This window comes from Myotis davidii, unplaced genomic scaffold (genome assembly GCF_000327345.1).
Source record: "Myotis davidii unplaced genomic scaffold, ASM32734v1 scaffold118, whole genome shotgun sequence".
NCBI classification, from domain to species: Eukaryota; Metazoa; Chordata; class Mammalia; order Chiroptera; family Vespertilionidae; genus Myotis; species Myotis davidii.
Genome location: NW_006290441.1, coordinates 2,896,612 through 2,912,410, shown reverse-complemented (window position 1 = coordinate 2,912,410; position 15,799 = coordinate 2,896,612). Strand labels below are relative to the sequence as shown.

General features: G+C 44.0%; 2 protein-coding genes across 4 annotated transcripts in view; one reads left to right on the top strand and one right to left on the bottom strand.

The window, feature by feature from the left end:
• Positions 1–7,591: 7,591 nt before the first annotated feature.
• AKIP1 (A-kinase interacting protein 1) lies at positions 7,592–14,572 on the top strand. Of its 2 annotated transcripts, XM_006763480.2 has the most exons (6): positions 7,592–7,644; positions 7,860–8,081; positions 8,530–8,610; positions 10,781–10,882; positions 12,169–12,240; positions 14,364–14,572. In XM_006763480.2, the coding sequence occupies exons 1-6, from the start codon at positions 7,636–7,638 to the stop codon at positions 14,505–14,507; spliced, it is 630 nt and encodes a 209-aa protein (XP_006763543.1). In that variant the 5' UTR covers positions 7,592–7,635; the 3' UTR covers positions 14,508–14,572. The 2 variants fall into 2 exon arrangements, with proteins under 2 accessions (XP_006763543.1, XP_015419216.1); XM_015563730.1 differs by lacking the exon at positions 12,169–12,240.
• A 188-nt stretch (positions 14,573–14,760) lies between these two features.
• The window catches only part of LOC102752369 (chromosome unknown open reading frame, human C11orf16), a 10,485-nt gene continuing 9,446 nt past the window's right edge, over positions 14,761–15,799 (bottom strand). For both annotated transcript variants that reach the window (XM_015563728.1, XM_006763481.2), the window contains one exon: positions 14,761–15,107. The gene's annotated coding sequence lies outside the window, so the exon portion shown is untranslated. The remainder of the gene's footprint in view (positions 15,108–15,799) is intronic.

Sequence of the window (15,799 nt, the reverse complement as noted above, 5' to 3'; positions counted from 1 at the left end):
AGGATGCTTCTAAATGTAAAAGAGTTAAAGAAGATTCTTCATCTCAATTCCTAGGAGATGCTGTAGGGAAGGGGTAAACAGAAGCAAACAGTTTCCTGAAATTGTGCCAAGGCTACATGTCAACTGCCTGGCAGGAAATGCTTTAGGAGGGCCTAGATAAACAGACTATCATCTCTTTTTTTTCATCCTCTCCTGCTTCTTACAAAACAAATGTACTGACTTTAGCATCATAAACACAATAAGGAGAAGAGGGCACACAGGATTTTAAGTGATGATACCTATAGATTCTATAGAACAATTATATCATCTGCCCTTCACTTTTTTTAAAAACATATTTTGATTTTTTTTTTTTTACAGAGAGGAAGGGAGAGGGATAGAGAGTTAGAAACATCGATCAGCTGCCTTCTGCACACTCCCTACTGGGTATGTGCCCGCAACCAAGGTACATGCCCTTGACCGGAATCGAACCCGGGACTCTTGAGTCTGCAGGCCAATGCTCTATCCACTGAGCCAAACCGGTTAGGGCTGCCCTTCACTTTTAACTCACAGGAACCTCATGGCAAGTAGTTCCATCAGGACAGGACAGGACAAGACGTGAAAACCAGCAGTTCTGCAGCTGCAGAGTGACTGATGGCTTGATTTCTTGCCCAGGATATTGTCAGAAACAAGTGACCTTAGAAAACAAGTGGTAAACAATAACGGGAAAATCAACCTCCCAGCTGGCTGAGATTGCAGCACCAGTTGGGCCAAGAAACAGACCAGCCAGAAATTCAACAGTGAGCTCCCAAGAACAAGACAGGCATGGTGGGCCGTGATAAGCTCTCACAGATCCTTGGTGATCTGGAAGGTGCGCACATGTTCAAGGTTACACAGAGGCTGCATGTGAGGCCTTGCACACACAGAAAACAAAAGTCATGGCAGGCTAAACTGAACGTTACATGTGTTCCCCAACCCATACACCGACCAATCAGCAAGCAGTAGAAGCCTAACTAGGCTCAAAATATTTAAATACAACCTCTTACTGATTATGAGCTGACCACTAAGCTCTGCTGACAATCCCTAGGGAGTCAAGCTTTAAAAATAAAAACAAGAATGAGAAGGAAAAAACTGAGGTGAGACATCTGTAGCTATACACTGCAAGGGAGACAGACACTACAGAATTAGTTCAGGCAAATCACTAAACAAGTAAACTAACAAATAATAGCCAACAATCTCTGGGGAGAGGAGCAGATCAGAACCCAGAGTTGCTATATTATCTAAAATAGAGGTCAGCAGACAACAGCCCATGGCCCAATTATGGCCCACTGCCTGTCTCTGACATAAATTTTTTTTGGAAGACGTCTGTAGTCACCATTTACATATTATCTGTCTGTTTTCACGCAACAGCAGAGTGAAGTAGTTACAATAGAGACTATATGGCTTACAAAGTCTGAAATAATTATTATCTAGCTCTTCATAGAAAAAGTTTCTTGGTCCCTGATCTAAAATGTTCCATTTTCAAAAAAAAAAAAATTATAAGCCAAAACCGGTTTGGCTCAATGGATAGACCGTCGGACTGCGGACTGAAAGGTCCCAGGTTCGATTCCGGTCAAGGGCATGTACCTCGGTTGCGGGCACATCCCCAGTAGGAGATGTGCAGGAGGCAGCTGATCGATGTTTCTCTCTCATCGATGTTTCTAGCTCTCTATCTCTCTCCCTTCCTCTCTGTAAAAAATCAATAAAATATATTTAAAAAAATAATAATAAAAAATATAAGACATACAAAAAGAAAGTAGAACGCATACACAGAAAAAAAATGCATTTAATAGAAACTAGCTCTAAGAGGGCCCAAAGGTTAGATTTAACAAAGACTTCAAGGCAGCTATCATAAATATGTTCAAAGAACTGAAAAATAAGCCTTAATAATTTAAGGAAAGTATAACAACTCAATAGAGAATATCAATAAAAAGATAGAGATTACTGCCCTAACTGGTTTGGCTCAGTGGATAGAGCATCAGCCTGCAGACTCAAGGGTCCCAGGTTCGATTCCAGTCAGGGGCATGTACCTTGGTTGCGGGCACATCCCCAGTAGGGGGTGTGCAGGAGGCAGCTGATCGATGTTTCTAACTCTCTATCCCTCTTCCTTCCTCTCTGTAAATAATCAATAAAAAATATATATTAAAAAAATAAAAAATAAAAAAAAGATAGAGATTACAAAACAAAACACAGAAATGCCAGAGTAAGTACAATAACAAAAATGAACATTTACCAGAGAGGCTCGAAAACAGATTTGAGATTACGAAAAAAAGAATCAGTGATCATGAAGACAGAACAACAGAGATTATCCAAGTTAGAGAAAAGAATGGAAAATGAAGAAAAATGAACATGCTTTCGGAGACCTGTGGGACACCATCAAGAATACCAACATTTTTTTTTAATATGTTTTTATGATTTTAGAGAGAGGAAAGGAGAGGAAGAGAGAAACATCGATTGGCTGCCTCCTACATGGCCCCTACTGGGCATTGGTCCGAACCCCAGGCATGTGCCCTAACTGGGAATCGAACTGGCAACCTTTTGGTGTATGGATTGACATTCAACCAACTGAGACATACCAGCCAAACAAAAAAGTCACATTCATCCATACGATACATTTATATGACTTATCCAGAAAAGTGGTTGTCTGGGTCTAGCAGTGGGAGCTGAGACTGACTGCATACGGAGGGCTCTAGGAATTTTTTTCAGCTCATGAAAATGTTCTCAAACTGCACTGTGGTGATGTTTGCAAAATTCTGTAAATTTACTAAAAATTACTGAATTGTATACTTAAAACAGATGAATTTTATATGTAAATTATACCTCAAAAATGTAGTTTTTAAGAAACTCTACATGGCCCAGCTGGTGCGTCAGTGGTTGAGCGTTGACCCATGAACCAGGAAGTCACAGTCCCATTCCTGATCAAGGCACATGTGCGGGTTTTGGGTTTCAGGTTTCAGGCTTGATCCTCAGTTGGAGGTGTACAGGAGGCAGCTAATCAATGATACTTTCTCATCACTGATGTTTCTATCTCTCTCTCTCTCCCTTTCTCTCTCTGAAATAAAAAACGTATTTTTTAAAACTCTACATGAATTCTATTTATATCTTCCAAATTACTATTCCTTCAATCTCTGATAGTTTTTAAAGTGACAAAACTTATCCCTAATCCTTCCTGCTCTGCAACCTATTTTTTAATCTCCAGTAAATTTTAAAAGGTTGTGAAAGCTAATTCTCAGAAGTTTGATTCATTTCCTTTAATCTATATCAGCGGTTCTCAACCTGTGGGTCACAACCCCTTTGGGGGTCGAATGACCCTTTCACAGGGGTCGCCTAAGACCATCGGAAAACACATATATAATTTACATATTGTTTTTGTGATTAACCACTATGCTTTAATTATGTCCAATTTGTAACAATGAAAATACATCCTGCATATCAGATATTTACATTACGATTCATAACAGTAGGAACATTACAGTTATGAAGTAGCAACAAAAATAATTTTATGGTTGGGGGTCACCATAACATGAGGAACTGTATTAAAGGGTCGCGGCATTAGAAGGTTGAGAACCACTGATCTATATAATCAAGTTGGCAATTTTGATCATGAGTTTCTTTCATTCCCCAATAACCCAATGAGTTGATGTAATCAGGCAAAATGAATGATCTGATGACTCATACTATAATACTACTTTACAAAGCTGTAATAATCCTAAAGCTCCTAAGTCTTCTGAAGAAATAAAAATACCACCTGTCAAATGAGATAATTTATACATTCTCTGGTATGTACAGTATAAATCATTGTCTAACTCAGGCATGATACCCACTTTTGCATCCTAAGTTTTTAACCCTTTTTTTGCTCCCTTCACATAGACAAAAAATAATTTATATTGTGCTTCACTAGACTTGTTTTTTTCTCCTTAAAATGTCCACAAAATATACAGCACCAATCTCCTTCCTCAGCTCTCAGGAATAAAGACTTCCTCCAACTCATCTAGCCCCCAAAACATGTAACTTCTATGTGTTCTCTGTAATGAATTTACCCTCATGAAGTGAGAAATCATGAAAGACTAACACCAACAGTTGCTCTCTCTGTTGATGATCAGGCACATTCCAGAGCATTTGCCCTTCCTCTGGTTTCTGCTCCATTTCCAAGTCTCACTGCTGGCTTTCTCAAGCACCTGGCTTGGATGTGTTTGACCGGCATGGGCCCCGACGGTAGGTCATGTTCCATCAATCTTATTACCACTCAATTTTTAAAAAGAAAAAAAATGACTCTCTCAATCTGTGTTTACAGTATAAATCTTGAAATTATAAAACCACTAGAGGCCCTGTGCAAGCACTGGTGGGGTCCCTTGGCCTGGCGTGCGCCCTCTGCAATCTGGGACCTCATGAGGGATGTCGGATTGCCTGTTTCAACCCCGTTCCCACAGACCAGGCCGAGGGACCCTACCAGTGCATGAATTCGTGCACCGGGCCTCTGGTATGCATATAAGATCTTTGGTTAACATGGTAAGCACCATGTCAGTCACCGGTGACTGACACTACACTTTCCATCCGGACCGGTCAGTCACTAGTGCTGCCAGCATATCGGTGAAATCAGATATCGTGGGCTAAATGGAAAGGAAGACAAAACAGGCTTGGCACGTAACGTGTTAATCTCTTCCCACCATCTCCCCACCCCTCTCCCCTCTGAGATTCTTCAGTCTGTTCCATGTTTCCATGCCTGTGCATTGAGCATCTGCCCCCTGGTGGTCAGTGCGCATCATAGCTAACAGTCGAACAGTCAAACACTTAGCATATTAGCCTTTTATATATATAGATGTATGCATATGTAAATATACTTATAAATATAAAAATAAATGCCAAAATTTAGTGTCAGTTTTTAGGCTTTGATTTCATTCTAAGCATCTCCTTTCTTACATATTTCTAAATATTAAATTCTGGGAAAATTAGTTATAACTGAATATTCATTACATTCTTTAAAGTACATGTAGGTAGATTATATTTTTTTATAGCCAACTCTTATCTGGCCTAATGGGTCTATTTTTTTATTCTTTATTGTTGAAAGTATTACATATGTCTCCTTTTTTCCCCCTAACAGGGATCTATTTAAATTAAAAATTAAATCAGTCTATTCAACAATGTCTATCGAATACCCACTAATTAACAGGCCCTGGATATTTAGGGACACCTAGGGTACAGTTTCTGCCTTTGAGGAGTCCATAGCTGTTGAGAGAGAATGAATTACAAGTACATATAATTTAAATCAGATCAAGTGAAGTAAGTACCACAATGTATATATTTTTTATAGCTATGGAAACAGAGATTGCAACTCGGGAATAACTGAAGAAGATTTCAAAGAGTTGCTTTGACAAGGAAGTAATGCTTCAACTGAACCAAAATAGGGTAAGTAGGTAGAAATAGAATCCTGGGGAAGAGCCAAGTGAGGTGAGATATGGCTGTAGAATCATGTGAGGGCATACTGGGAGTCAGCACGCAGTCTGATTAAGTAAATAATGTTAGCTAATACTCATTGAGCACTTACTTTATGCCAAATACTATTCAACACACTTTATAATTATTAACTTATTTGATCTGCACAACAACCCTATGAGGAATTTACTATCATTCCCATTTTATAGATAACAAAACTGAGATATACAACAGTTAAGTAACCTGTTCATGGTTACACAGACAGAGCTAAAATTTATGGCGCCAGGATCTTTAAGTCCATAAGTAATAATAATAATAAAAATGATCTCATCCCTAACCACATTCATTACAAAAGTAATTAATAGGTATCTCAGCTATCCACTTTCTCATTAATTCCTAGGCCATCCTTCAGGGTTTATCTGAAATAATTTCTTCTCCACAAAGCCTTTTTTGATCCCCCCAACCAAACACAATCTCTTTCTCCTCTGGGCTTCATATCACTTTATCTGTTTCAATCTTATGACAAGCCACATTTTGTTCCCGACACTACAGATTGTATGTTTTGTTTTTTCTTATTTTTCTTTAGTCTGATCCATTTTCCATTCTCCACACTCTTAGGACAGTGCCTGATACATACTAATTCTAACTAAATTCATGAAGCACCTATTTTTGCAAGGCATTGCGCTAAGCATTTTACGGGAATTATTTCACAGAATTTTCACAGCAACCCAATTCACAGTAGCTATTTTTAGCCCCTTCTGTGACAGATAAAATACTAGATGCATGTTAAAGAAGACAAATATGGTCCCTTCAAGAACCAAGCTTACAGTCTAGATAGGTTGGTACTATTCGTATCCCCAAGTATGGATAAAAGTGAGGTTCAAAGGATTTAAATAATTTGTTTACCCAGAATCACACAGCAAAAGTGACAGGCCATAATTTAAACCCAGTTGTCAACTTTTTGAGAGGAAAGCAGAAAATGAGCAAAAATGCGTATGAATCCTGATACATAGGTGGTATAGCTCAGAACTGCTCTTGAAGCCATCAGTTGAGAAGCCCAGGTGAGCAGTTGATTTCCCTGTCTCTTAAAGTGGTCCCTCTGAGCATCAATGCTTTGCTGCACGTGGGGCGGAATCACTAATAATTAACAGCGAGGCCCTGGGCTGCATCTATCAAATATCCGAATGGAATGACATGGAAAGTAACAATGCACAATTCCTTACATGCATGTGGTTCAACTATTCTTAAAAGGTGGGTTTAACTCACACAAATGTGTGAGTCCGCACTTTCCACTGGAAGGGTGAGGAAGCTGCCACTCTAGGATTACCCTACACCAGCGGTTCTCAACCTGTGGATCGCGACCCCTTTGGGGGTCCAACGACCCTTTCACAGGGGTCGCCTAAGACCATCGGAAAACACATATATAATTACATATTGTTTTTGTGATTAATCACTATGCTTTAATTATGTTTAATTTGTAACAATGAAATTAGGGGTCACCACAACATGAGGAACTGTATTAAAGGGTCGGGGCATAAGGAAGGTTGAGAACCACTGCCCTACACAACTCAGGCGCCCTCTGGCTGTGGGCCAGAAATACCTGCCTTCTAATGGCTGAACGTTCCCCCCGACCCCAACCCCATCCACAGCCCGCTGGCCAGACGCCCTTCTCCAAAGGCCACCTTGGCAGCCGTACTGTTCGGTCTGTCGTAGCCATCTCTTCAAATAAAAGTAGCGATATCCCCAAATATTGACCTGGCAGAAAGAGGAAACCGGACGCACGAGTCTTATTCCCACAATTTCTCAGCCCAACAGGAGACCACCTGACTTGGGACCAAGTTCATTCATCACGTTAAACGGCGGAGATGACTTCCAAGGGTCAGGCCCCAGGCCCTGGGGTCTCCCCCGACAGCGCACACGGGCCGCCCTGGCTGCAGCTTACATCGACCACCGCGCCCCGCACGCCAACAGCGCTCTGCCTCTTGCTCCACAAACCCATGCGGGGGCCGCGGACCGTACGCAGCAGGCGTGTCCGGCGTAGAACGCGCGCCCCGCCTCTCGACACCCACCAATGGCCTGCGTCCCACCGCTCCGCCCCGCCTCCTTCACCCTCCTGCTGCGCCGGCGCTGAGTGCTCCAGGCCCCGCCCCCCGCCCGCCCAAGCGTGGAGCGCATGCGCCTTGAGAGATGGGCTGGGTGAGGGCTTCCTATGAGGGCAGGGGGACACGGAAATGGACGGGGTCTGCGCGCACCAGCTCGCCCTGACCCGGCAGCCGCTGGCTAACGCGTGGGGGGCGGAGCCGGGAGCGCTGGTCGCTGGGGAGGTTGAGGCCCCGGCTCCGACCCGGATCTGGAGCCGGGTCGCCGCAGCTGGCTTACCCGACCTTGTGTGTGTGTATGTACCCGCTTAGGTAGACATGGAGAACTATTTGGCTGTCGCGGCGCTGAACGGGATGGACCGGCGTTCCCTGCAGCGCTCGGCTAGGCTGGGTCAAGAAGTGCTGGAGCGGGCTAAGAGGAGGGCAGTGGACTGGCATTCTCTGGCCAAAAGCAACGTGGGGGGCATTTTCCCGGAGCGGCCCTACCGAGAAAGATGGCCCGCGGCTGGCCCCCAGCGCCTTCTCCCCGGAGAGGTGAGGGCCCCTGTGCCGGGGGGGACCAGCCCATTCATTTGCTCGGCACGGGCCACGCGGAAGCAGTTGAGGGATCTTGCTCTTGGCAAAAGCTGTGAAGTATCAGGACACTAACGGGAAAGCCCTTTGAAAACTCGCCACATTTGACAGATCATTATTGGGTAGCTTTAGGATGCTGCTCAGCCCTGGTTAGTTACTTTATTAAAAAAAATCTTTACTTGCTACCATCTGATATTAGAAGAAAGTCCGCAAACCAGTCTTTGTCCCGGGTAAATTACATGTCTATGGATTCCTTGTGGAGTTGGAATTCTTTCTCAGTAAGATCCTTCTTACTGACTTAAAGTTTCTAAGCCTTTCACAAAGTAAAAAGGAAGCTGTTCCCTAAATGACTTCACTCTCCTGGAGGGAATACCAGATCTCACCTGTGGCTTGCCATTTGTTCAAATAGAGAGAAGAAAGACGCCCAACCCTCAGTGCTTCTTTCAGAACGATGGCGGAATTCATGGACTATACTTCAAGTCAGTGTGGGGTAAGTTGGTGTAAGCTGAGGCCATGCCCCGTTCTGCCTGCTGATGGATCACAAAGTGGGTCTTCGTGGAATTTAGGGAGAATCTGGAGACTGCCAGTTCACACGGCCCCTCTGTGGGCGGATTGTAATCACTCAAGGATTTAAACCAGGCGGCAAATCCATGTTAGAATTCATTCAACAACTATGTGTTTGAATGCCTAATTCAGGTATTGTTATTGAGGATACAGCGGTGAACAAGTCAAAAAAAGTCTCTGCTCTCACTATTGTTTCAGACTAGTAGGAGGGGAAAAGCTTATTTGCTGAATTCTAAAACAATCAAATCCAACCATTTGCCGTTTTTTAACACTTTTACTGACATGGAGTCTTAAAAAAAATCAGTAGGGTCACTATAAACTGGAACTGAGCCTCTGTTTTCAAAATGTATTGAAACAAAGACTGAAACAAAATCCCTACATTAGGAATTTAACCTCTGTTTCAAGTGCCTGGTAATGTCGTCGTTAAGTAGGCCTCTGTGGTCTGTATCGCTTGGTGGCCACGAAGGGGGTTCTGTGAACAGATTAGAGGTGAGGCTTAATGGCAGGAGCAGCCTCCCAGGAGTCCTATCCAGGTTCTGCCACATCCTGACGAATGCCTTCGGCCAGTTAGTCACTCTCACCCTTCCCTTCCCCGCGGAAAAAAATGGTCTCTAAAATCCTTGCCAGCCTTTACAGTCTCTTTCTTGGTTTCCACTGAGAGACGAACATCAGAAATTTCATAAACTGTAGCATGAGGGACTTAGGATTTTTGGTACCATTCATTGAAATGGCTGAACAAGGGTTGTTAAGACCCTCTTCTCAAAGCTAAATACTAACGTCATCTTTAAGTACTTCGAGGGAATGGTGGAGGCAGGCCAGCCAGCATTCAAGGAAATCACCTGCATGGAAGGCACTCTTTATCATCTGAGAATTACAACAGATGCTGGGTCTCTTCCACCCTTAACTTCTTTATGATTCCAATGTGGTTGTAAGGATGCTGGTCTGTAAGGGAGAAGGAAGAGAATACCTTGTTTCTGTCCTGCTTTTCAATTTAATTTGTTAAGATTCCAAAAAAATCACTAATCTTTCTACATCTTGTATAAAATCCCCGTGACTCCCAAGAATGGGATTCCAGCCTATGAGATACAGTTCAGAGAATATTTTTATGTCCTTATTCTGTTAAATGGTTTTAGAAAAATTCATAACATGGGCTCTACTGTAAAGTGACCAACTTAAACTTGGGTTCATGGCTCAGTAAAAGGAATAATATTTGTCTTTGGTCTGAGGTTTAGCAAATTGGTGTTCTTCATTGTGGTTTTCGGTTCAAGTATCCATTATGGAATGGAGCCTCAGAACCCTGTGGCTTTCCGAGATAGAATTCAGAACAGTATTCTGAGTTTGCCTTCACAATGTCGAAGGAGCCCCTAAGGTACCTCATTAGACCCACGTCTTGAAATGCTTTCCCCTGCTTCTCATTCTTTTGGGCTCATGCCTTAAACGCTGACTCTACACTGTGTTCAAAACAAGCAGGCCAGTGACGTCCTCATCATTAGTCACAATCCAGGGCACCTCTAAGGTTAACTTCAAGGGGGAAAAGGAAGTAGACAAGAAAAATGTAATGGCTTTCTGATCCTTTGGATTATCCTCCTTAAATTAGAGACCCCACCCTCCTTTCCTCCACAGGGGAGAACTGACTGCATAGCTCTTGGGTTTATGTTACATTTCCTGTTGTATTTCCACATCTCAGCACCCCTCTCTTCCCTCATCCTTGTCTGAGACTTAGACAATAAACACAGAACTGTTCATTAGAACTTGTCATGAGAGGAGGTGAAAGGGCATGTGTATTTGACATGGGGGCGCAGATAAGAAAATTATTTAAGCTGGCAGAGAGCATGGCCCTGCCCAGCTTTAGTTGGCCAGAGCTCTTGCCCGACAGAGGCAGCAGATGGCAGCAAAGTGATGCCAAACGCAGTTTCCTTCTCTGCAGCCACTTGAGAGGGGCTAAGATTTGTTAGATGACCTCAGAGGCCTGGCGAGCAGGCAGGTAACTTATCTTTGCTCTTTTGTCTCCCTTCTTAACCATATCTTGCCCAAGTAACAGTTTTTTGAAAATTTATCTATTTGGTTACCCAACATCTTTCACGTTACTTCTCCAGAAATATTATTCATCTGTGCCAGAGGAAGGGGCAACCCACGTCTATCGTTATCACAGAGGGAAGTCGCAGCTGCACTTGTGCTCGGACCTCAGGAATGGCCAGGTGTGTATCCTCATGTCCTGTGCTGTGCACCCAGCCTCCCAAGGTGGGAGACCCCAGGTCTGGGAGCTCCTGCTGGATCTATATTGTTGGATGCCAGTGTGACTCAGCATTACGGTGCTCAACAGAAATGTTTCAAACCCCAGTCTTGGAGAACTTACAGCCATGAACATATCCAAAATATAAGACTGATGCCACCGTGGGATCTTCCGATGAAACTACAATCCTAGGCCACGGGATTCTTGGGCAGGTTAATGAGAAGAACTTCAGATATCCTCTTCTACATCTAGGGATAGGAAAGAGATTTTTTCATGAGCACATATTTTACTCTTAAGCTAGTGACACCTATCATGTCTTTGGTAACTTTAAAAAAGAAAGTGCAAGGAGGACGTCTCTGTAACAGAATACTTTTCCTAAAGATAACATCACAGGCCTCTCACTACAGACTTGCTTGTTTTTTCCACGCGTCATTCTGGGAGAGACAAATATTCTACTTGGGAAACTGATTCAACAGAAATCCTTCGTTGTTGTTTTTGAGGAGAGTAGATGGTTTTGTTTTTGTTTGTAAACTCCTAGTTGTACTCAAAGATACTGAACTTAAATCCAGAGTCCAATCCACAGTTGGATCTCTGAATTCCCTGGCCGGTGGGTTCAGGGAAAGGATGGAAGCGTGGCCACAGGGATACGAGTGAGAGCTGGATGCATGCTGGAAGTCCCTCTTGTTTCCCGGCCTGGGATATGAGGAGTAACACCACAGCCCGAGCCCTGGCTCCCCTTTTCTGGCCTGACGATAAGGGGGTCACATGTGAGCGAGAGTCATTCCTGTCCCTCCCATTCTTTCCTATAAATGTGAGAAATTGACTTTATCAGGTCAGCCTGTTCCCTTCTAGCGCCCCCACTCCCAAGACAAGCAGTAAATAGTCTATTTTCTGAGAGCCTGTTAAGTGTCAGGCACTTCTACACTTTAAATCTTCCTTGCAATCGAGTGCCCCCATGTTATTGATGAGGAAAGCAAGGCTGAGATAAATTATTCTGCCCTTCTCAGCAAAGAGCAGACATAGGACTCAAACTCAGGTTTATCTGACTCCACAGCCCAAGGGAGATAAAAAATAATCATGGTGAACATCTAAAAATGCCCCCACAGGATTCACTAAAAGCCTTAATAATGTAGGTGACAACTTGGAAAAATGGATGGAACAATGCTTAGTTCCTCATAAGGTAGGAGAAGATTTCTCTTTATTATCCAGAAGTCAGAGCCTGGGCACTGATGTTTCTGTTTGTTTCTCCAGAGACAAGAAACGCCCCTGGGTTTTGGAGGCGTCTGTCCAGCCACAGAGTGTACGCTAGAGGCACCCCAGCCTGTGAGTATGGAGCTCCTGGTGTCCCCGCTGGCCTCCCCACACGGCCATTTCATGAACCAGTTGACCTGGTGACTCTAGAGCTCTCTGTGCTGGGCCCGCAGTATTTTCACGTTGGGATGTTTTTATCCTTGTGGGTAGTGCACACATTGTGGTTCAGTGTACGTTTCCGTGGTAGCCTTCCCCCACTGGAAGCTTCAGGGTGCTCTGTGCCTGGACACATAGTTGTGGTTGAAAAGAATGCGAAGTATTCACATCTCAGTTCCTACAGCTCAGCTGGGCTGGCGGGTCCTGCTGGAATTCCACCATCTGTTGGAGCAGCAGGAGTGGCCTGACCCCTCTGCTTACAAAGTGAATACCATCGCTCCAATTCTGAAACATATACACTTGGTTAGATCAGGTTCCAAAACATTTGAAGGGACTTGTTCCTATTTTCCACTAATGTTTCTCTGTAAAAACATATAGGGACGAGTTTCTCATGTTTAGGATAAAGTGCTCATTAGTTTATAAACTCAGGAAATCTGGAACTGGCCAGGGCTGGAATTCTGAGGGAAGGAACTCCAGCATAGTGCTGCGATCACTTGCTTAGTTTTTGTCTGTCTACAGTGTGCTAGCCAGGATTCAGAATATACTAGAGTTTAGCAACTATGCCTATTCTGCTTCTAGTACAAATGCAAGCGGTTAGGCTTGGATGCCTCCAAAACCTGCTGGCTTTTGGTATCTCTAATCTTCCAGATGTTCACGGTGTGGGAAGCACAGATGCTGATCTTACCCCCCGATTTCCTTTTATCCAGACAAATGAGGCATCCTTGGCTTTCTGCAGTTCTGATACAGCTGTATTTTCTGAAACCTGCTTTTATTTACATAATTGATAACCAATAAATAGTTGTGGTGTTGTTCCATACATTCACATCAGTTAAATGATTATAGGCCCCTGATTTTGCAGTAACTGGGGTAAACATGAAAGGATATAACATAAAGCAGCTTTGGAAAAAATTGGCTTCAGATCTGTCTGTCATGCGGAGGGGGAGGAAGTATACAAATTGTCATTTATCCTCCTAGTGGAATCTGCTGGCTAGGGCTTGGTTTCCCCCACCGAGTGTGGTGGTGGGAATGACAGCTCTGCCTGCGGCTCCTTCTGAGCACTGAGTGAGCATGAGTGGCATCCCGGCTGAGGAATAGGAACCGGGCTCTTAATGACGGCTCTGTTCTGAGCTAAGACCCCGCTGCTGCACACCTGCCGTGACCCACTTCCCCGCCTTGCATGAAGTCTGTCATTGGAGGTTTGTGCTCAGCTCAGCTCCAAACATAAAGCTTTCCCTTTACTCCAGCCTCCAGGGTTCTTGCACCAGGGAGAACCAGTCTGTCCAGGGAGGGCTCTGCCAGCCAACTGACTTGCTGCATGACAGGAAGGAATCTACTCGTAGTATTCCCAGCTTTAGGAGAAAGGAAATGTCTCACTGTCCTAATAATGAAAAAGAATGATTCTCGCCCTGACCGGTTTGGCTCAGTGGATAGAGGGTCGACCTGCGGACTGAAAGGTCCCGGGTTCGATTCCGGCCAAGGACATGTGCCTTGGTTGCAGGCACAGCCCCAGTGGGGAGTGTGCAAGAGGCAGCTGATCGATGTTTCTCTCTCACTGATGTTTCTAACTCTCTATCCCTCTCCCTTCCTCTCTGTGAAAAATCAATAAAATAAAAAAAAGAATGATTCTCATCACTCCAAGGTGCCTTGCCATTACTGCTCACCTGTGACAAGTGCCACTGTCTGCTTTTGATCCCCAAAACAATGTCCTTAGTCTTTTCCTCTACCCAATTCTTATCTTTCTACTCCAGCTAGTTTTCCTTTTATGACTCATGTTCCTAGAACACTTGAGCATCTACAGTGTTCTTACATGTGAGGTAGGTATTACCAAAGTCTTAGAAAAAGGAAACAAGCCTAAGGAGACACAGAGACTTACCTAAAGGATAGTCCTACTGTGTGGCTGAGACTTGAAAGCGGAACCTCCATCTCCCACAGTAATGCTTTCTTCCATCCGGCCTCTGGCACACAAAGGAAACCTGGTGGAGGTGCCTGGGCATTGGGATATAAAATCTCTAACCCGCTAATATCCTCTTTCCTTCCAGGCTGAGAACATCTCTAAGGACCTCTACATAGAAGTATATCCAGGGACCTATTCTGTCACTGTGGGTGCAAATGACTTAACCAAGAAGACTCACGTGGTGGTTGTTGATTCAGGACAAAGTGTGGACTTGGTTTTCCCCATCTGATGTTGACCATCACGTTGCCTTTTTTTAAGTAGCAAGGAGAATAAAGCCACATATGATTCTGTTAATATTTATACATCAAGCCGGCCTTCCTGAGACCTGGAGCTTGTCTCTTTCAGTGCCTATTTTAACCTCAAAAGTTTTTAACCTCTACCCTCTTCTGCCTAAAAGTAATAATGATGCTGTCTGAATAGTTTTTACTGCTTACTTTCCAACTAAAGGATAATTATGATAATAAAAGGAGAGATTTATAAATAGAGAATTCCTTTTTATTGATATTAAGAGCAACAAAATGTCATTCATGTACAACTGTAGGCTTTATGAAAAGGTGGCAGAGAGGCTGTGGATACACTTGCCACGACCTGTGACTTCTGTGGAACAGCATTCTCACGCTCATCTCACCAGGCAGGGAGACCTGGCCAGGCCAACAGCACTCCTGTGGCTCTTACGACAGGTGCCTTCCTGTGCCCGTCTGCAGGGAAGTCTTAAAGGGGTGAAGATGCTGCTGCTTATGTGACTGTCATCTGTGGCCTGCACTCTACCACTGAAGGCTGTGCCAGCCACTTTGTAACTCTTCCTCAGGTATTCACTCTCCTTTGCTTCCTATAAGAGAAAGAATCCTGAGCGTCGTATGCTGACTGTATTTTAAGGATCAAAAGTCACTGATTTTAAAGAGTCATAGATGTGTCCTTAACTTTTAAGTGACCACACCAACGGTATTGTTGCACCTTTCAGTTTAGTTTAGTTATTCATCTCATTTTGAACATGTCTTTCCTCAGGAAAAAAATGCCAGCATTTTATGTGATAAATCGAAATTTTAAGTAGAGCTATGTTAGCATTCCTAGTGAGAAACAGACTCCCAGGGACATGGGGCCTAGAAAAGCAGACCCATGCCCTTCACCAAATAAGGGGTCATTTAAATGGAGATCCTTGCACCCCCAAGAAGTTTATAATGTCCTCTGTGGGTTCTGTAAGCCTTTTGAAATTATATGCAAAATTTGAGGCCCAGTGCACGAAATTCGTGCACTGGGTTAGGAGGGGGTGTCCCTCAGCCCAGCCTGCAGCCTCTCCAATCTGGGATCCCTCTCACAATCCAGGATTGCTGGTTCCCAATCGCTTGCCTGACTGCCTGCCTGATTGCTCCTAACTGCTTCTTCCTGCCAGCCTGATTGCCCCCTAACCACTGCTCTGCCAGCCTGATCGATGCCTAACTGCTCCCCTGTCAGCCCGATTGCCCCCAACTGCCCTCCACTGCCGGCCATCTTGTGATGACATGGGCATGGCAGCCATCTTGT

What these genes read in the sequence shown, in the direction of transcription:
- AKIP1 (XM_006763480.2), top strand. An exon ending in AGCGCCTTCTCCCCGGAGAG is followed by an intron (nt 8,082 to 8,529) that starts GTGAGGGCCCCT and finishes TTGTTCAAATAG; the next exon opens with AGAGAAGAAAGACGCCCAAC. An exon ending in ATACTTCAAGTCAGTGTGGG is followed by an intron (nt 8,611 to 10,780) that starts GTAAGTTGGTGT and finishes TTACTTCTCCAG; the next exon opens with AAATATTATTCATCTGTGCC.